The sequence below is a fragment of the Pseudophryne corroboree genome, chromosome 4 (assembly GCF_028390025.1).
Source record: "Pseudophryne corroboree isolate aPseCor3 chromosome 4, aPseCor3.hap2, whole genome shotgun sequence".
Lineage (NCBI taxonomy): Eukaryota > Metazoa > Chordata > Amphibia > Anura > Myobatrachidae > Pseudophryne > Pseudophryne corroboree.
The window spans coordinates 281,015,184-281,038,115 of record NC_086447.1 but is presented as its reverse complement, the minus strand read 5'-3'; the positions used below and the strand labels follow the sequence as shown (position 1 = coordinate 281,038,115).

At 45.9% G+C, this 22,932-nt stretch overlaps 1 protein-coding gene across 1 annotated transcript in view; it reads right to left on the bottom strand.

Annotated features, from left to right (window-relative positions):
• The window catches only part of LOC134911345 (polyglutamine-repeat protein pqn-41-like), a 67,385-nt gene extending 45,742 nt beyond the window's left edge, over nt 1–21,643 (bottom strand). The window contains exon 1 of the mRNA XM_063919594.1: nt 21,262–21,643. Within this exon, the coding sequence (XP_063775664.1) occupies nt 21,262–21,266 (5 nt within the window). The 5' untranslated portion in view covers nt 21,267–21,643. The remainder of the gene's footprint in view (nt 1–21,261) is intronic.
• Nucleotides 21,644–22,932: the final 1,289 nt, after the last annotated feature.

Sequence of the window (22,932 nt, the reverse complement as noted above, 5' to 3'; positions counted from 1 at the left end):
TAACACTGAACCATAAACCCAAGGCAGGAAAACGAAGTGCTGGGCGGGCGCCCAACATCCTCTACTGACTATGAGAAAAGGATTTACCGACAGGTAATTAAAATCCTATTTTCTCTTACATACTAGAGGATGCTATGGGTCCAGGGGCGGATCCAGAAAAAAATTACAGGGGGGGCACCATAAGGGGCGTGGCTTCATTGGAATGGGCGTGGCTTCGTTGGAATGGGCGTGGTATTGCAGGAAAAGACTACCTTATACCCCAGTTTTGCAACCTGCACGCCCAGACGTTGGCCACCACAGGAAAGAAAAATAATCCTGATTCATGCCCCTTACATTATTTGTCATTTTTCCTCCTTATAGTAATGCCCAGTATACATTATGCCACATACTGCAATGGCCCTTAGACATTATGCCACACACAAAAATGCACATGACACAGTATGCACACACCGTAATGCCCCCGACACATTATGCCACACACCGTAATGCCCCCGACACATTATGCCACACACTATAATGCCTGTGACACATTATGACAGTAATTGCAATGCCCGTTATATATTATGCTACACACTGCACTGCCCCTGATACATTATAGCACATACAATGTCTGTGACACATTATGACACACACTGCAATGTCCGTGATACATTATACCACACACTGCAATGCCCGATACATTATAGCACATACAATGCCTGTGACACATTATGCCACACACTGCAATGACCTTGAGACATTATACCACAATGCCCGTGATATAGTATACCATACACCGTAATGCCTGTGACACATACCGCAATGCCCGTTATACCCTATGCCACACACCGCAATGCCCGTTATATATTATGCCACACTGCAATGACCCTGAGACATTATACCACATACCACAATGCCCGTGATATAGTATAACACACACCGTAATGCCTGACACATTATGACACACACCGCAATGTCCGTGATACATTATGCCACACACTGCAATGACCCTGAGACATTAGACCACATATCACAATGCCAGCGATATAGTATACCATACACCGTAATGCCTGTGACACATTATGACACACACCGCAATGTCCGTGATACATTATGCCACACACCATAATGCCCATTACACTTTAAGTCCTAAAGTAAGGCTTCTAATTACTTTTCAAATACCTGCTCGTTGTCAGGGGTTTCATGCACTGGGTGTCATGCTCGTTGCCAGGGGTTTCATGCTCTTGGTTCCATGCACGGTGCCAGGGGTTTTCATGCTCAGGGTGTCATGCTCGTTGCCAGGGGTTTCATGCACTGGGTGTCATGCTCGTTGCCAGGGGTTTCATGCACTGGGTGTCATGCTCGTTGCCAGGGGTTTCATGCACTGGGTGTCATGCTCGTTGCTAGGAGGTAGTCCTTGTTGCTAGGGCTGTGCTCCCAGTGCCACATATGTCCCCAGTGCCAGATATTCCCCCACGGTGCCAGGTACTCACATGCCCCCAGTGCCAAATATAGCCCCCCACCCATGTGCCAGGTACACATATACCCCCCCAGTGCCACATATGCCCCCAGTGCCAGATATTCCCCGACAGTGCCACATATGCTCCCAGTGCCAGATATCCCCCCCCCAGTGCCACATATGCCCCAGTGCCAGATATTCCCCCCCAGTGCCAGATATTCCCCCCCAGTGCCACATATGCCCCCAGTGCCAGATATTCCCCCAGTGCCACATATGCCCCCAGTGCCAGATACCCCCCCCCCAGTGCCATATATGACCCCAGTGCCAGATATTCCCCCCAGTGCCATATATGTCCTCAGTGCCAGATATTCTCCCCCCCCCTCCCTGCCAAATATGCCCCCAGTGCCAGATATTCCCCCCCAGTGCCAGATATGCCCCCTCAGTGCGTCCCCCCCCGCTTCCTCCGCCGCCGCCGCTCCCCCCGCTCCCCTGCTGTTAGGAGGGACACGGAGGGCACAGTGCACGCCTCTCTGTGGCCCTCCTGTGTCTCCGGCGGCCGCGGGTCACTCTAATAAAGGAAGTGCTCACGAACGGCACTTCCTTTATGAGACCCGCGGCCGCCGGAGACCCAGGAGGGACACAGGGAGGCGTGCACTGTGCCCTCCGTTTCCCTCCTAACAGCAGGGGAGGAAACGAGACCACAGACTGACATGCGGACGCTCGTCCGCATGTCAGTCTGCACTAAATCAGTGGCGCCCCCGCACTGCCCGCAGCAATACAAAAATCAACTAAAAATGACAGGGGGGGCACGTGCCTTGGTGCCCCCCCCCCTAAATCCGCCACTGTATGGGTCCATATTAGTACCATGGGGATGTACCAAAGCTCCCAGTATGGGAGGAAGAGCGCGGAGGCTCCTGCAATACTGCCTGACCAAACTTGAGGTCATCAGAGGCCAGAGTATCGAACTTGTAAAACTTGGCAAATGTGTTCGAACCAGACCAAGTAGTAGCTCGGCACAGCTGTAAGGCCGAGACACAACAGGCAGCTGCCCAGGAAGAACCCACTTTACGAGTAGAGTGGGCCTTAACCGATTTCAGACATGGCAATCCAGCCGTAGCATACGCATGCTGGATAGTGAACCTGATCCAGCGCGAAATCGACTGCTTAGAAGCAGGACACCCAATTTTCTTGGGATCGTACAGGACAAATAGAGAGTCAGATTTCCTATGACGAGCAGTCCTCTTCACATAGATCTTCTAAGCCCGTACAACATCCAAGGCCTTTGAAGCAATTGAGGAGTCAGTAGCCACTAGCACCACAATAGGTTGGTTGATATGGAAAGCCGATACAACCTTAGGTAGGAACTGTGGATGAGTCCTAAGTTCTGCCCTGTCTTCATGGAAGATCAGATAAGGACTTTTGCAAGATAAAGCCCCCAATTCCGACATGCGTCGTGCAGAAGCCAAGGCCAACAGAGTGACCGCCTTCCACGTGAGAAACTTGATGTCAGCCTCCAGTAGAGGCTCAAACCATGCTGATCGTAGGAACTGCAACACCACATCTAGATCCCAGGGTGCCGTGGGCGCCACAAAGGGAGGCTGGATGTGCAGAACCCCTTTCAAAAAGGTCTGAACCTCAGGGAGGACAGCCAATTGTTTTTGAAAGAAGATGGACAAAGCAGATATTTGGACCTTGATGGATCCCAATCTCAGGCCCATATCCACACCTGCCTGTAGGAAAAGGAGAAAACGTCCAAGTTGAAACTCCACCGCAGGAAACTTCCTGGCTTCACACCAAGAAACATATTTCTTCCAAATACGGTGGTAATGTTTAGACGTCACCCCCTTCCCAGCCTGAATTAGGATAGGAATGACCTTACTCGGAATACCTTTCCAAGCTAAGATCTGGCGTTCAACCGCCATGCCGTCAAACGTAGCCGTGGTAAGTCTTGATAGGCAAACGGCCCCTGCAGCAGCAGATCCTCCCCGAAGAGGTAAGGGCCTTGGATCTTCCAGCAGAAGATTCAGTAGATCCGCATACCAAGCCCTCCTTGGCCAATCCGGAGCAATGAGGATTGCCAGAACCTTTTTTCTTTTTACCAGCTGAAGGACCTTTGGAATCAGAGGAAGTGGAGGGAACACATACACTGACGGGAACACCCATGGTGTTACCAGTGCGTCCACCGCCACTGCCTATGGGTCCCTCGACCTGGAACAGTACCTCCCCAGCTTCTTCTTGAGGTGGGAGGCCATCATGTCTATGTGAGGAACCCCCCACCAACTGATTACCTCCTCAAATACCTCCGGATGGAGGCCCCACTCCCCTGGATGGAGATCGTGTCTGCTGAGGAAGTCTACTTCCCAGTTGTCTACTCCCGGAAGAAGAATGCCGACATCGCTACAGCGTGCCTTTCTGCCCAGAGGAGGATTCTTGACACCTCTGACATGGCAGCCCTGCTCTTCGTTCCACGTTGTCGGTTTATGTAGGCCACTGTGGTCACGTTGTCCGACTGCACCTGAACAGCCCGATCCTGTAGAAGGTGTGCTGCTTGCAGAAGGGCGTTGTACATGGCCCTTAGCTCCAGGATGTTTATTGGGAGAAGAGATTCTTGATTCGACCACCTTCCTTGGAAGGTTTCCCCTAGAGCGACTGCTCCCCAACCTCTTAGACTTGCATCTGTGGTTAAAAGGATCCAGTCCTGAATTCCGAACCTTCGGCCTTCCAGAAGGTGAGGAAGTTGCAGCCACCAGAGGAGTGAAATACTGACTTTCGTAGACAGGCGTATCCTCTTGTGCATGTGTAGGTGAGAGTCCGACCACTGGTCCAATAGGTCCAGCTGAAAAGGACGAGCATGAAACCTGCCGTACTGCAGAGCCTCGTAGGCAGCAAGCATCTTCCCCAGAAGACATATGCATTGATGAACCGATACCCGGGTAGGCCTTAGGACATCCCAGGCCATTGCTTGAATCACCAACTCTTTCTCCAACGGGAGAAATACCCTCTGCACTTTCGTGTCGAGGATCATTCCCAAGAAAGACAGCCACCTTGTCGGTTCCAGATGAGACTTTGGAAGGTTTAGGATCCAACTGTGCCTCGTGAGCAGTTGTGTCGTGAGCGCGATGGACCGCAACAACCTCTCCCTGGATGACGCCTTGATCAGGAAATCGTCCAGATATGGAATTATGTTCACTCCCTGTTTGCGGAGGAGAACCATCATCTCCGCCATCACCTTGGTGAAGATCCTCGGTGCTGTGGAAAGGCCAAACGGCAGCGCCTGGAACTGATAGTGATCGTCCATCAGAGCAAACCGGAGATATGCTTGATGCGGCGCCCAAATGGGAATGTGGAGGTAAGCATCCTTGATGTACAGAGACACCAGGAACTCCCCGTCCGTCAGTCCTGAGATGACAGCTCTCAGAGAGATTCCATCTTGAATTTGAACTCCCTGAGATAAGGGTTCAAAGACTTTAAGTTTAGAATAGGCCGTACCGAACCATCCGGTTTTGGTACCACAAAAAGGTTTGAATAATAACCCTTGTTCCACTGCTGAAGTGGGACCGGAACAATGACCTCTGACACCACCAATTTTCTGATGGCCTCCAGAAGAATTGTCCTGTCTGCCAGCAGGGCTGGCAAGCCTGACTTGAAAAAGCGGTGAGGTGGGGGATCTTGAAACTCCAGTCTGTACCCTCTAGACACTATATCCATTACCCAGGGGTCCAGACCCGATGACAAGCAGACGTGGCTGAACTGCCGGAGTCTTGCCCCCACCTGACCCCCCTCCAGGCCTAGCTGTCCACCATCATGCGGAGGACTTAGGGGTATCAGAAGCGGGTTCTGGGTCTTGGAACCTGCGGGAGCAGGCTTCTTTCCTTTGGCACGACCACCTCTGAAGAAGGTGTTCGAAGGCTTATTCTTTCTAGGCCTCGAACGCTTAAAGGACTGTGATGTGGTAGATGAAAAAGGCTTCTTCATAGCCGTTGCAGCTGAGGGGAGAAAAGGAGACATACTCGCGGTAGCGGTGGCAATCCATGCATCCAGTGCATCCCCAAAAAGAGCCTGACCCTTGTACGGTAGGCCCTCCACACACTTTCTGGATTCCGCAGACCAGTTGCGCAGCCAGAGACCCCTGCGAGCTGAGACGGACATGGAGGAGATCCCTGCATCCATGGAACCCAGGTCTTTCATGGAATCCACCATGAACCCTGCAGAATCCTGAATATTACGTAAAAATAAATCAATGTCACCTTTGTCCAGCGTAGTCGATTCCACCTGCAGAGTGATTGACCTCCTGGCAATAGCTTTAGCAATCCAAGCACAGGCTATAGTAGGCCGAAATATAGCCCCTGAAGCCGTGTAAATGGATTTCAGCGTTGCATCCACCTTGCGATCTGCCGGATCCTTTAACGCGGTAGATCCCGGGACCGGTAATACCACCTGTTTGGACAGCCTGGAGACAGAGGCATCGACTATCGGCGGGGAATCTCATCTCTTCCTATCTTCCTCTGGAAAGGGAAAAGCCACCTAGACTCTCTTGGGAATCTGGAATTTCTTTTCCGGAGTTTCCCATGCCTTTTCAAAGATAGCATTCAATTCTTTGGACGCCGGGAAGGTGAGGGGGGGCTTCTTATTATCTGTAAAGAAGGCCTCCTCCACCTGTTCCGGAGCTTTGTCTGAAATGTGTAAAACATCCCTAACAGCCTCAATCATCAACTGCACCCCATTGGCAAGTGATACTGTTCCCCTCAACACATCCCCGTCACCGTTTGCAGCGTCAGAGTCTGTGTCCGTGCCATCCTGCATAATTGCAAGTGCACGTTTGTGAGAATGCACCGTGGGGGACCCCGAGGAGGCAGTATCAGACCATACAACCATAGAGGACTGGAGGACCTGAGTGGCATGCTCAGTCCTAGCAACCCTATCGGAAATCTGAGAAATAGTCCCCCTCAGAGATACTAACCATTCTGGCTCTCTAGCTGGGATCTGCGCTAAAACAGTGCAATACTGATTACATGGATTGGAGTCTTCCTGGGAAGACAAATCCTCTGCAGCATATGAAACAGTGTCCCTAGACATGTTGTCACACACCCTCAAACACCCCACAAACACACAGGGTACTGGGCAGATAGTTTCCCCCCAAGAATGGCAGAGAGACACAAAGATTGGAGCCAACCCATACACAGCGCTGTTAGAGTATAGGGAGACCCTAAACCCGTGCTGACTGTGTCCCTTAATAGGTGACACAGCCTTAACACAGTCTACCCCCCCCCCCCCTTCTACAGCCCTCTGGTACCGTACAGATAGCTGGAGTCGTTCAGGAGGGACCTAGCATCCACTGGCAGTGAGCTGCAGGCTGGAAAATGGCGCTGAACGCTGCTGGGTCCACTCTGAGGAGAAGCTCCGCCCCCTCAATCGCGCTGTCTTCCAGCTCAATGAAGATTATACTGGCCAGAGGGATTTATGCTGGCCTGGATCCACAGGCTGCTTGTGGTCAGTGTAGTGACAAAGCTAAATATTTATCTTATATAAAACCCTTTATGAGGTCTAAGAACACTGTACGCTATTTACGTATGGAGTACCGTAAGGGTACGCTCGTTGCGTAACAATCGCTTAGCCGTGGTCGAGACGCTCAAGCGTCACGTTCGCTCACGGCCAAGAGATCACAGGCAGGCACGCTATTGGCTGCTGACTAACGTAATGGTTCACTATAGCGTAACGGGCGCTGTATCGGGAGCGGGCTGCTCGAGCGATACAGATGCTCACGAGAATACGCTGTTGGTATCGGGCCCACTTATAGGTGAGCGACTACCGTAATGCTACGCTATCAGAGTGTAGCGGACGCTCGAGACCACGAGGAGATCACGAGCGGCGCAGACGCTCACAATGTTAAACCTTTATATCTAAACCATAAACAATGTAATATGCTGTAAAACCTTAGTGTAGAGATAGGGTGTAGATGCAACACAGTGTAACCTTATTAACTTGAAAGCTGTTTGAGCGTCACCGACGCTCTGAGAATACTTAACACTATAAGAAATACACAGATACCATGCTTAGGGTCCAACGCCTAATATATATATATTAGAATGTTATACTTGCAAAAGAATTAATACAATACAAGTCATACACTACAATATAACATAGACTACCTAACCAGATAACTACACAGGAAATACAATACAATACTATTACGTTTTAAGAGAATACGAGAGAAAGAGGAGAAGAGAGAGAGAGATATGGCCCATAACAACAAGATAGACAATATGATTGCGGAGAAAACTTACGCACAAAGGAAACGATCGCATGCGCCTCTGGACATCCAGCTCCCGATTTTCAGCAATGATAACCGTTGAAGAGTGAGAGCTGGACGTGATCGGCTTGTCTATTTATGCCCCACACACAATACAATTCAATGGTCCCTACAATCTCATTGTTCATTGGACACAGGAATTCCTCCTCGCATTATAACAAAAGGTCATAGGTTGATTCATACAGGTGGGCTGTGACTATTTCCAACAGCTCAGGTGGGAGGGAAACTGGGTTTCCCGCCGCATGGATAAGTAAGTGCAAATACAGTAAATGGACATAAACTTCTTATGTCCATAATTATTCGCACGAGCGATTAATCCGCTTCAAACCAACACCGGAATATTGCTAATTAAAAACTCTTCCGATGGATACTAAACACCACTGTATTACTCCTGCCTGACCCTTCGTATCAAACAAAGGGGGATTTCTCTGTTCATGAACATTCTACATTAACCAAACTTTCAGAATCTATCAAAGGGACCATGATCTACAAAATACATTATATAGTGAAAATATGTAACGATTGAGTCGCACGCTACGAACACATGAACTCTACCGTAAATGCACATACCGCGCGCCCGCGGGTGCCCGCAACAGCGAGTATGCGCACGCACGGGAGAGCGCACGCATTCGCAGCGCAGACCTGTGTGAGGTGCAAATATGGCAGTGTGCATAGAGATATTTTTCTGACTTTGACAGTCCACCCTTTGGCAGTCAACAATAACTGCCACTTCCTAAAACATTTCAAAAAGAGAAAAATATATGTCAGGGGTTAATACATTTACATGGTTTGGGTAGGGGAGGAGAGGAGAAGGTAGGAAAAGGGTATGACCTAGTGAGATAGCAGAAGCATGTGTGTATGAATCCGTGCTTGGGGGTCATGTATCATCGTGCCGTACGTGTTTTAAATCAAGCTTCGAGGTATTGCGAAGTATACATTTGAATTCCTTCTTATCCCGTGGTACGGGTCTGTGGATGGGCTGTCAAACTTTACCGAGCTCTTTTCGGATTTTGGTTGCAACAAACTGGGGAGCACATTTTAGTTGATGATACATGAATGGGGGAATATGTGATTGCTGATATTTGTGCCTGTATTCCCTATACTATGTGTGTGCTTTACCTGAAGGTTGTAGAGATGAAGAAAAGACATAATTACGGTAAATGCAGTGGTATTCTATGTCAGGTAAATGAACATTTGTCGGTTGAAGTCTTGTTCGGTGTCTGTTGAATGCAGTCTTCTTTGTGCTTTTGCCCATAAGGTGCGAGCAAAAGCTTTGTCAATGTCCATAGATTTACAAAAGTGTTGGGCTAGCGTAATTTTAAAATTTCTAGGGAAACTGGGGATCTATGGCAAAGTTCATCAAAAATCTGTGTATCAGGTTGTCAAAACTTCTTCTTTAATCCATCCGTTGTCTGTATATCGGCTCATCAAATTCCTCGTCCAAGTGGGTCTTTTTACCTTGGAGGAAAACGGAAAAACAGGTGAAAGAAACGGACCGTATAATCGCATTTTCATTACATCATTGTTTCTACCGTCGGGTCATAAATCAAATCCATTGGAATTACAGTTTCCTCACTCCTTAAACTCATCACCCTGGTACTTCGTTTGCACTTCGTTAAAGCCTGACCGCATCTAAATATCAAGCCAATCGTTATGATAACACCTAAGATACATAGGAGAAACTTCCCTACATCCATTATGATTCCTTGAGCCCATTCTCCTAAACCGGAGAACCAATTTCGCTGGTTCAACCATGACACCCAACCAGTCAGCTCATTACTCACAGCAGCAAGGGTGAGATTGTGTCTCCTGCGAAATTCCCACTTCAATTGGAGAATATCGTCCATCTTTTGGTCTATGACCTCGACCGGGTCCTCGGTACTATTTGTAATATGTGCAACATTTCACGCCGTACTGCGTTGCCAGTGTGACACAATATCCACCTGTTACTGCCGTGAGATAATTGAGAATCATTCTATGCTGAACCAGTTCTGTTTTATAAGCTTGAAGTTCTCTTCCAGTATACCTAAACGTGTCATCATACATTTCTGTGATATTGTCTAACAAATTTGCGAGCGCAGATATGTATTTGTAATTCAACACTCCTCTGGCGGTGCGAGTGATGTCTAACGCGATTAGAAACTGAATCCCGGTGGATTCATGGATCATGTCAGAGGCCGGATGCTCTGTTCTTTCTATCAGGTGCCGTTTAACTACGTGCTCGTAATGGGTGTGAGTATAAGGAGCTTGGGCAACACGGTGTATATCTTTCATTTTGGCATGTGATACAGTCATTACTTCAGGCAATACTTTTCCAATATAACACAATCCTTCCGAGTTTGGGGCAAGCCACTTATACGCCTTCCTCCCGCATATGAAATATGCATCATCGGGGAGAACATATGGGACGGAGTAGGACATAACCATATTACACATCTTCCATGTGAAATCTCCTAACCCTAATTCTCCCATCTGTCTAGTACACGTATCAGCTTGTACGATATGTGCACAGTATCCTGGTGATACCTCTCCAACTCTCGTGATCCTATTTCCTAGGGTATACCTATATCGGAAAGATTTTCCTCTACTGGCTATGTGGCGTATAAGCTCTGTATCTGTCGGCATTCTATCTGCTCTATATGAAAAGGTCATGGTTTGGTTACTCCATGACACTTCCCAATTTCCCGGCTTTCGGGGATTGGAAATGTTAAAACATATGAGGGATCTATCCACATGATATTGGTGGAGCTTCAAACTAGGAGGACTGGAGATATTAAACCTCCTGTCCACCGGCCTCCCACCACTTAGCTCAAGTACCTCCCCTATCGTTAAAGGAAATGGTACTAGTCCTGATTTGCTATGACCTTGAGGTACTTGAGAGCATACCCAACAATCTGTTTGATTTAACACACTACCCACTAAGGAGTGATAGTCACTCAATGGATGCCGGTCCATGTGGATATTAAAACTGGATTGGCATTTCTTAATGCACCCATCCTCGACTACGTTGTCACAGAGCTTACAGATACAGTTTTCTTCAGCTAACAATCCTTCACAATTCCTTCTATGGTCAATGCTATCGGATCGTTTTCTGATACTCGCCTTTGCTTGTTGATTATGTTGTTCTCGGAAAACTACGCCTCCATCTCTGTCATCAGAACCCATTCCAGAACCTCTCTCGACCTCCATGGTACTCTCGCCGGAACAGACTGCTCTGGTCAACAGAAAAATCCATATCACAGTCTCTTGGGGCAAGTCCATCTTACAGGAGGAGAAAAGAAGAAATTTGTAATGGGGGTACAGGAAAACAGTTTGAGGGGGAGAGAAACTTGTTACGATAATTAAGTTCTCTAGTCTTGTTGTTCTTCTTGTTCTGCTGTCATCTCAAAGGTGCTGTCTCTCAGTCTTCCAAACGAACATTCCGGTGATGCAATATTCCTTCCAAACCAGCGATCTCTCTGTAAGGAGCAAAAAATCTTGCATTACCATTTGCCTAACTGAGGTGTGACATACCATCTTTAAAACATGAAAACATGAGAAAGAAGAGAGAAAACAAAAAAAAACAAAAGAGAGAGAGAACAATTCATATATGTATATATCACATAAATCAACAGAGAACAACAACAGGGAAAAAAACATTTTTCAAACATAAACGTTTTCTAAAACATTGTCAGATCATCAGGCTGTCATATCTACATGTCCAATGGTTTCCTTGCGCAGTCCCTCCCCCCAGCACTTCCATATTCCACTGTCTGTATCTGGCCAGAATACATTGGTGCGGATAGGTCATGCTGGGGTTTGGTAGACTTCTGCAAAGACCAAGTATATATGCAATGTTTGAATCCTACCAATAATCGTCAGAGATGGGGAGAGAGAAAAAGAAACATTCCACAGATACATTTACAACGTTTCACCCGGTCATTCCTGTGTCTTCAGGGAATGACCTCCCAATTTATTAACTATAACCTCAGGCTTACCATCAGTCCTAATGATCACCTTTCCTGATTGCACATTATGGGTGTGGCTCAAAATTCTCCTATCTGATCCCTGATTATAACTTGGTGTGTCCTAACTTTTGCTCATTTTCATGTCTAGGGGGTCTGACTTTATGTGGGCTGTTGCAGTTACTGGCATAATGCCCTTCTCTTTTACAAAGGTAACAAACCCTGGGTTTCCTCCAAGTGTCAATGACCTGAGGTCTTGGTTGATTTGATGCCTCCTCAAATGCTCGGATGCTCATTGCCATCAACCGTTTTCCCTGTGCTTCCCTGATTCCTTGGATACCATGATTATGTCGTTGTCTAGGGGGCTGATGTGACTGTTGTCTACTTCCTGATCTACAATCTCTTGCAAAATGACCTTTCTTCTGGCAATTGTAACAGATTTCCACATTTGAATTTCTCGCAGGGGTTTGGGGCTTATGCTGGAGTGGTCTTGTGGTTAGGGCCTGTATACTTGCGGCCATTAATTTATCACTTTGTGACTCTGTATCTGGTGATATTTCGATCAATATCAATAGCGGCCTCTCTTAATGCGGCCACTGAGATATTTCTCCAGTTTGGGTTGGTGGTCTGTACCCTTGTTCTCAATACCTCCTTTAAACCATTCATTAATACCTTAACCGCTATTTCTCTATGCTGTGCGCATGTTTTGATGTCTGTGATCCCAGTGTTCCTAGCCATTACTTGCAGTGCTCGATTGAAATAATTGGAAATACTTTCCCTTTCGTTTTGTCTTATGGAGAAGATTTCATTCCACTTGACAACGGCAGGGAAATGTACTTCCAACTGTTGGTTTATCTGCTTAATACATTCCTGATTGTGTTCCTCCGTTTGAGGTACTTCTGTGTCTAATTGACAATCAGTAATAAATGTCGCAGAGTCAACACCGGAGGGCAAACATGCCCTCAGCACTGTCCGCCAATCTTTGTTGGTGGGTTCTGTTGAGTTTCCTAGTTCTTTAATGAACCTTTGACATGCGACTAGATTTTTCCTTGGATCAGGAAATTCGGACATAATTGATCTCAATTCGGTCCGGGACCAGGGACAGCGCATTGCACTGTCCTGGACGGGAATGGTTCCCTGATCGTCAGTCTTCCCATTGGGGACTGTGATCACCTTGACAGGACTAAACTCAATTACATCACCTTGTTTTGGTCTTACAATATGGGGTACATTTGTTTGTGCGTGATATAAAACATTGTACGTACCTGTGGACACGACCTCACCTGACCCTCCGTTAGGGGGTTTGATTATTGCCTTTACCGATTTGGTCGCGTCCACCTGGATGTCTTGTGTGATGGCTGCTGGAAGAGGTGCCGACATCGTGTTGGGTTCACTTTCTTGCTCGTATTCCTGAGGGAAGTTTGACATGGGGTGCAACTTGCACGGGTTAATAGTTGTACATTTAACAGCATTACAATTATCATTGTTATGTTTATTACACTTATTCTTATCATCTATACTACAGTTGCTAAGTGCGTTTTTATTGTTCAACATTGTGCCTTTCTCCGCAACCATAATCCTCTCCATTGCCACATCTCTCCTCCCAAGATGAGAGTCAGATATGTCAGTTAGCTCTCTTTGCATTTCACTTTCCTGTTGCCATAACTTTAAACAATCATAATGTTTGATCCGTCTCTTTGCTGGTTCAATAAGACCTATCCTTCTCCTTAGATTTAGTAACACTTCTGGGCTAAAGCTACCTATTCTTGGGAATTTCTCCCCGTCATGTACAGTCATTCTTTCCCATTCATCACATAAAACCTCTGTGTGTGAACCGTATTTTTCACACATTACATACCTGGCCGACCCGATTGGTCGGTTTACTAAATCAACCCGAACCGAGGTTGATCGCCCCCTACCTGAACAACTGGCCCCCATAACTTGCAGGTGTTGCTTTTCTTCAGCGAACCCTTACAAAAACCAAGATGTCCGGGGCAGGCTGGCGGTGAAGTTTACCGAGTACTCCACTCACTTCTCGCCCACGTTGGCCAGTAACACAATCACTGTATCCAGAGCTGTTGTACCCAACCTAGGGCCCCTGTGAACCTTTATTTACTGGGGCGCGTTCCCCAGCAAGTATCGGTTGTTGGATAGTTCCTGAGTGACCAGCGAACTTCCCTTAAAATAAAAAAATTTCACAAATCACGTTAAAATGTACAAATAGCGTTTATGACCTTCGTACACAAATAATACCGGTCAGGTTTACTAATGCACACAATTACGTGCGGTACAATCGTTCAGCACATAAGCAACTAATCTTATGTGCGGAGCGACCAGTGGAATCGAAAATTTCGGCTGCGAATTCCTTCAGCCAGAGCTTAATGGCCTATATGGGTTCCGCACCAACCCTTCTTGGTGTTGTGCTACTTGTCTCTATAGCGGACTTCCTTGTCTGCTGTACCTGGACCTCCTGGTCTGTTATGCGACCTCCTGGTCTGTTACAGTATGACCTCCTGGTCTGCTACACTCTAATGCTCAAATTTTATGTTTAACCAGGGATGCCTCCCTAGCCACCATGCACGTCACTTACATGTATGTACCTTCACGAGAACTCGATACTTTTCTTGTGGTTCAACCTCAAAATTGTATAATTGCAAACACTCACTCACCACATGTACACTTTTGTTTCTATTTCTATTTCTGCGCAGAAATTTTTCTTTAGACCAGATGTGTTGTAAATTTGGAGAAGGATCTGTTAATTTAAATTTCGGATTTAAAATAGATTTGCGCTACTTATCGCCTGATGCGCTATTTATCGCCTGTTGCGCTATTTAAAAATCAACACTATCGTGTGACTTGAGTTACGTGGGCGTACCCAGATGCTCCGTTGCGTAATTTACGCTGCGTGCGTCGGCCTTTGCGTACGCGAGTCTCAGCCCTTTGTTAGAGACACATGTACACAAAACCAATGTCCACCGTAACACAACTAACACGTTTATCAATGTAGATGATCCTCGATCGTCTACCGCGCAACACACCAATCTCTCCTTTTATCTTTAGGTAGAGCTGCGTGTGTGCTTTACACTTTATCCCTTAACGCATTACTTTTACACTTTTAACTATGAAATAGCGACAATCTCTTTTAGCACGTTATCAATTATAAAATGGCAAACAGGAGAGTGATATATGAAAATACACGAATGAAAAAGAAATGCAGATATGTGCGTGTGTACGCAAGACAGAAATAAACAGTTTTAAAAGACACTAGTGTGTTGTTCTTACCTCCGGTTCCGGATTCCTTCAGCACCCTTTACTAAGCAAAGCAGACGCTTATCCCGTCAGCACTGCGAAGAATATGATCTCCCGCCCTTTGCTGATGGATAATGTCTGCTGAAATTACGTAGCAGAGATATGTGAAGGACAGGACGAGCCGCCAATTGACAAAGCTAAATATTTATCTTATATAAAACCCTTTATGAGGTCTAAGAACACTGTACGCTATTTACGTATGGAGTACCGTAAGGGTACGCTCGTTGCGTAACAATCGCTTAGCCGTGGTCGAGACGCTCAAGCGTCACGTTCGCTCACGGCCAAGAGATCACAGGCAGGCACGCTATTGGCTGCTGACTAACGTAATGGTTCACTATAGCGTAACGGGCGCTGTATCGGGAGCGGGCTGCTCGAGCGATACAGATGCTCACGAGAATACGCTGTTGGTATCGGGCCCACTTATAGGTGAGCGACTACCGTAATGCTACGCTATCAGAGTGTAGCGGACGCTCGAGACCACGAGGAGATCACGAGCGGCGCAGACGCTCACAATGTTAAACCTTTATATCTAAACCATAAACAATGTAATATGCTGTAAAACCTTAGTGTAGAGATAGGGTGTAGATGCAACACAGTGTAACCTTATTAACTTGAAAGCTGTTTGAGCGTCACCGACGCTCTGAGAATACTTAACACTATAAGAAATACACAGATACCGTGCTTAGGGTCCAACGCCTAATATATATATATTAGAATGTTATACTTGCAAAAGAATTAATACAATACAAGTCATACACTACAATATAACATAGACTACCTAACCAGATAACTACACAGGAAATACAATACAATACTATTACGTTTTAAGAGAATACGAGAGAAAGAGGAGAAGAGAGAGAGAGAGAGAGAGAGAGAGATATGGCCCATAACAACAAGATAGACAATATGATTGCGGAGAAAACTTACGCACAAAGGAAACGATCGCATGCGCCTCTGGACATCCAGCTCCCGATTTTCAGCAATGATAACCGTTGAAGAGTGAGAGCTGGACGTGATCGGCTTGTCTATTTATGCCCCACACACAATACAATTCAATGGTCCCTACAATCTCATTGTTCATTGGACACAGGAATTCCTCCTCGCATTATAACAAAAGGTCATAGGTTGATTCATACAGGTGGGCTGTGACTATTTCCAACAGCTCAGGTGGGAGGGAAACTGGGTTTCCCGCCGCATGGATAAGTGCAAATACAGTAAATGGACATAAACTTCTTATGTCCATAATTATTCGCACGAGCGATTAATCCGCTTCAAACCAACACCGGAATATTGCTAATTAAAAACTCTTCCGATGGATACTAAACACCACTGTATTACTCCTGTCTGACCCTTCGTATCAAACAAAGGGGGATTTCTCTGTTCATGAACATTCTACATTAACCAAACTTTCAGAATCTATCAAAGGGACCATGATCTACAAAATACATTATATAGTGAAAATATGTAATGATTGAGTCGCACGCTACGAACACATGAACTCTACCGTAAATGCACATACCGCGCGCCCGCGGGTGCCCGCAACAGCGAGTATGCGCACGCACGGGAGAGCGCACGCATTCGCAGCGCAGACCTGTGTGAGGTGCAAATATGGCAGTGTGCATAGAGATATTTTTCTGACTTTGACAGTAGGGTCCGGAGCTGGCCCAGGGCGCCCCCCCCCAGCACCGCACCGCAGTACCGCTGAGCCTTCCAGGAGCGCGGTTAAGACTGCGCTCTTACCCTCTAACCGCCTTCTTCACACTGTCCCCCCGCTTGCAAGGGGGGACAGTGACTCACTCACCACACTTCAGCTCCCTGAGGGGGTGGCGGCTGGCTGCCGGGGCGAGCGTTCCCCTGCGGCGGGGCGCGATCAGACCCCTCTGGAGCTCAGCGTCCAGTCAGCGGGAGCAGTGGCTCAAGACCCCGCAGGTCGGACACTGCTCCACCCCCCCCCCCCCCTCAGTCCCACTCTGCAGAGAGACTGTCGCCAGCAGCCTCACTGTAAAAAAATAAACTCTGAAATAAAGAAAATAAACTTTTCCTAAGAGAACTCTGTAGAGCTCCCCTAGCTGTGACCGGCTCCTCCGGGCACATTTTCTAAACTGAGTCTGGTAGGAGGGGCACAGAGGGAGGAGCCAGCCCACACTCTTACACTCTTAAAGTGCCAATGGCTCCTGGTGGACCCGTCTATACTCCATGGTACTAATATGGACCCCAGCATCCTCTAGGACGTAAGAGAAATTAATGTTAAACCCTGTGATATTACTCTGTGTACTGCACCAGGGCTGAACTGGTCTTCTGGCACTTCTGGAAAATGCGAGAATGACTGATGGCCTGATGGGCTTGTCTGGCCTAAAAGCCTGGCCAAGCAGCTCTGCTCAACCACATGGTACTCAGGGAGCCCCCCGATGCTTTGCTCAGGCACTTGGCATAGAGAGATGGTGGTTTGATGCGAGGCAGGCCCTAGTGACTCCTAGAACACCCCCTTGTGATGTGACCATGCCCCATTGGCGTGCGCACAGTAGAATGTCAGGGCTGTTTTAGAGCCCCAGTCTGTCCTTTTGCTGCACTGGAAAAGAACATGTAAAGTATTATTTGCCAGTCACTGCATTAAACAAAGGGCTTATTATTGTTGTGCTAATGTCACTACTGTACCTCAGACAGGGTCAGAGAAGGGCATAGCAGGTGTGCCATAATTTGGGGATTAGAGGTCTGCTCTGTAGATGTAAAATCTTTTGTGATCTAGCAAATGTCAAGAACGTGGTTTGATTATGTATAAAGCTGTAGAAACAGTGTAGTCATACCTATGTGTAGTAGAAGGAAGACTTCAGTGCAAAAGTCTAAATTATTAGATCAAAAACCTGTATCAATATTTGTTAATATAATATGACCTTGATAGACTCCGTGACCTCCTTATTCAATACATTTTATTAATGATAGCAAAGGTAAAATGATAAGCATGCACCAACAAAAACCCATGAAAAAACCCATATACACAGTAGTTTAATAAGTATGCAATAGGAACTAAACCATACAGCAATCCAACTAATTACTGTATTAAATGAATTCAGGTATTCCTGCCCCAACTTATGAAGACCAGTTCCATTAGAGGGATAATTATAGAACAGTTATCCATTTAGACACTACTTGGTAAGAGACATACTGTATGTCAAATGGTTATGGTATGATAGGTTGACACCAAATAGTCGACATGCACAAGGTCAACATGGTTAAAAGGTCAACATGGAAATGGTCGACACATGAAAAGGTAGACATGAGTTTTTCATATATTTTTTGGTGTCGAATTTTACTTTCCAGCACGAGGATCCCCATTTAGTGCACCGCATCCCCTTGCATGGCTTGCTCCACGCGCCATGTTTCGGGCAGGTGCCTCACTCCATTACCGTTGCGGTCAGCACATGTTACCATTCCAAACTGTAGTCCAAGTGGTTGGTAAAGTATGGAAAAAAGAAAACCTCATGTCGACCTTATGCTGTTTCCACCTTTGTCATGTAGACCATTTAAACCTGTCGAACCTTTGGCCACGTTGACCATATGCATGTCGACCATTTGGTGTTTACCTATTGACTGTCAACCTTTTAACTGTCTATCTATCATCTGGATGCCATATCATATACAGCCTTAGCACAATGAACTAGCCACGGAAATTCAGTATGATAAATAAACAATACATAATTTCATAATTTTACTCTAGGAATACCTGTATGTGATACAGTATTCTTGCATTCTTCAGCAATGTTAATTTCTATGGACATGCAATTTCATCTGTATTCCATGTATATACAGTACAGTAGCAGCGACCATAGTGGTATGCACTATTTCTAGCCAGCTAAATCAGTATTAATGTGTTACAACTGTAGATTCTTCCTTCCACACTGGAGGAGCTTGCTGAGGATCTTCTGGGCAGTGACCCGTGTACACCCAGGGTTAAGATTCGTAGAGCTCACCATCGGGTCTTCTTGCCTATACCAGCCGCTCTTCCCATAAGGCAGAACATGCCTACCAGTACTAGGATGCCGCCAGGTCTTACGCCGCTGGCAATAGTATAAGCTCAACCCTGAGTGACCTGGATCCATGCAGGTAGAAACGACTGAAAAGACAAAACCAAGAATACAAGAAGACAAAAACGAGACCATAGAATAATGAATTAATAACTAAAAAGTAATCTGATTAAAGAGACATGTAAGGAACATATATAAACTGGTACATAAATAACAAGGAATGCTCTGTACCAGCAATAGTAACTACTGGCAACAACAGAAGAAAATGACAATGGAGTCCAGACAGGGAGAACAGAACAGATACACAAATGACACAGAATGCTCCAGGCCAGTGGATGTTTCTCCTGGCAACTGCAGTAGCCAACACTAAGAAGAGACACTATTGTCAAGAGATGATTACAGCACAACAGGAGTGCTAGGTACTCAGGTGGTGTTTGCTGTTCAGCATCCAATGAACGATACAATGTAACCTACAGACAGCACTTGAAACAAACGATGGACTGGTTACAGGAACAAACAACAGGGAATCTGCAGAGCTGCAGCTGTAGAAGAATGGAAGACAGTATTCATACAATGTACTCCTACAGACAGCATATGAAACGGGTGGTATTCATGTGACCGACGGTTGGGAGACCGACGGTCACATGACCTCCTCCAGCATCCCGACCCCCACTATCCCGATGGTCAGCATGCCGACCAACAGGGACTATTTCCACTCGTGGGTGTCCACGACACCCATAGAGTGGGAATAGAACCCGTAGTGACCGTAGGTCACCACTGAGCCCGCAGCATGGCGAGCGCAGCGAGCCCGCAAGGGGCTTGCTGCACTCGCCCCGCCCCACCGGGATCCCGGCGTCGTTATGCTGCCGGGATCCCGGCGTCGGTAAGCTGACCGGCGGTCAGCCATACTACACCCTATGAAACAGGGGCACAAACAATGGGCTGGTAACAGGAACGAACAACAGGGAATCTGAGGAGCTGCAGCTGTGGAAGAAGGGAAGAAAGTATTCATACAATGTACTCCTACAGATAGGGGTGGCACTACCATTAGGCAGCTTTGGTCAGCTGCGTATGGGCGCTGGTACTTTAAGGGCGGTGCTGATGCAACAACAACAACAAAAAATTAAGGAAGTGACTGTGCTCGCCTTGAGGGATGTGAGGGGGACCTGTTCCCTGCTAACCCATATGTCGGATCTGCTGGGTTAGAGCCACATGTCCCTCCTGCATCGCTCGCTCGCTCCCCCCACTCTTCCGCCCCTGTCTGACCCCATGACCATGTAGATTTTTATATTTGTACCCTCCAGTGGAACCACAAACCGGCCACAGAGTTGCTGGAAGCCGGGTGCCGGTGGAGTTTAGGAAGTTATTTATTTGCCACCCAGCACCCGCCAGTAGGAGCACCCAGCAGCCAGAGGCAGAACTTTCCATAGAGGATGATGCTCAAGAGCACATCGCTGGGGCCGGCTAAGCTTACAATGCACTACCGGGTTGCTGGTTGACCCCTCAGCAGGGACCAGCGGCCGCCTCTCTGAAAATGCTTCTTCCACGGGGAGTGGACATTACAGGAGCCTCAGCATTGGAAACAGGGGGCCGGGGGCACCGGGACTTGTGCTGCTGGTGCTTCAGGGTCAGTCAGTGACTGTAAAAAAGGAAAAATACAACTGCGCCCGGGATTAGCAGAAGATTGAATATACCTTAATTGAACAATTGATTAAATATGGATATAAATGCAAATACAAGCCACTGAGTGTCAATAAACAAGTACACTAATCAATGTTGCACATAAATGTTTATAAACAAATAAAAATTACTGTTAAAAATTAACTGTGCACAGTATACATTTTATAATGGAAAAAAAAATGTAAATAAAAAGAAAATAATGTAGCATAAAAATGTGTCCAAGTATGAAAATAAACACTGTATCATATGCGGTATCTCAAACTGTCTCAGCTAAATAGACATCTCCATTAGGATACACTGTTGCGCAATGAATATGATGAGTAGCTATATAAATAACCAGTCTCCAGAATCCACATAGATATATGTTATTAGCTTTCAAAAAGTCTCTCTGGTATTCAGGTCCGTGACAAATATGCTTTTTGTGTATTAGATAGCAGTTCGTACAGTTATATGAAGAGGATTGTAAAGTGCTTGTTTATAGAGCTGGTACGTGTGGCGTCCCACCGTGCTATTACCTGGTCCAGTTGTGAGAAAAAAACGGAATCAGGCTGTGCTCACCTCATACGACTGCTGGATTGTTTGTCAGTAAAGAGGACCACTGACCCTTAGTTGGAAGTTGGCCAAACGTGTAGATAGCTGGTGCCAGACTGCGCTGGCTGAGGTGATCCCCTCGTAGTACTCTCACCGGAAACTCGTCCTGCAGCGATGGGGAGCCGAGCCGGGGCTGTGTCACCTCATATATGGCTTGTTGGGTCAGTTCCAATGTAGTGACCGGTATGCGGTAGCAGGGGCCGGCCGGCCACGTCTCATAAGCACCGGACGGCGCTAACGGAGTTGTTCAGACCTCTGGGTAACCTCACCAGAGGTCTTTCATATAGCAGGTATTCCAGGTGGAAACAATAGGGAGGAGTTCTAACGCATTTCGTCACGCCCACGTGACTTTCTCAAAGGTATGACTCCTATAGCCAAGATCAGAGTTATATACCTCTTCCATGGAGCACCTGTGTTGTATTTTAATCACAGTGCAAAGCTGTCATAAGCCTTAGACCTGATTAGGCACATTCACATAAGGTCTTTAACGGATACCCACAAGGATGTATTTAATAAAAGAGGAACTATAAAGAACAATAATAAAACTTTATTAGGCTGCATATTATTTTCCAATTTAAATCGGAAAAGAAATGACACTCAGTGGCTTGGATTCACAGTATTAATAATAACATCTAATAAAATAATATAACAATACCGATAATACATAAGGGGATATATGACAATTGTACACAGAGAGAGGAATATATGTATATATTTTTATATACATTTATACGAGATTTATTACCTCATGGATACCAAGATAAAGTATATAGATAACCCTAAAAATAAATTAAACTCAAACATAAATTGATGTTAAATGTAAGTATATCATAAAAAATTATTATTATAAATGTAATATTTCATATATGAACATAGTTCAGAATTAGCTATGACATTTATTTACTTCTATGCTAGGGCATATGCAAATTGGTTACTATAGTGTTGATAAAATTAATAAACACAGAGATTGTTAAGACAGATTACCTATATAAATTTTACTATAATTATATCATTTATTCAATTTATAAAAAAGTAAGAGAAAAAATAGAGAGGAATATTGAGGAGATATATATGAGACATATACAAGAGGGAGGGGGGGAAGGAGGGGGGAAGGGGTGATAGTCTTAGGTTGAGAACTATGAGTGAAAAGGATATAAAAAAATTAAAGATCTATATCAATATGTTCGTTGAGTCCCTTGGGAACGAGGGTCCCTAACCTATGTTTCTAATAGTTTTCTTTCACACAGAGTTTTCTATACCTATCCCCTCCCCTCAATGTTGGACTTATAGTTTCAATACCCAACAGTTTCAGATCACATGGATTCCTACAGTGGAATTCCGAAAAATGTTTGGATAACCCATGTGTGAGGATACCCTTAAGAATATTACGTCTATGCTCAAGGAAGCGTGTTTTTAGTGGTCTAGTAGTTCTGCCCTCGTACTTCATATTGCAATCGCATATTAGCACATATATAACATATGTGCTATTGCAATTGATGAAGGACTGTATTTCAAAAATCTCACCATTTGGGGTATTAGTCGCCTCAAATCGTCGTGTGTTATTTAAAATAAAAGAGCAAGTTATACAGATGTTATGGCCGCATTTAAAACACCCTTTAGGTTTCTCTGGAAGCCACT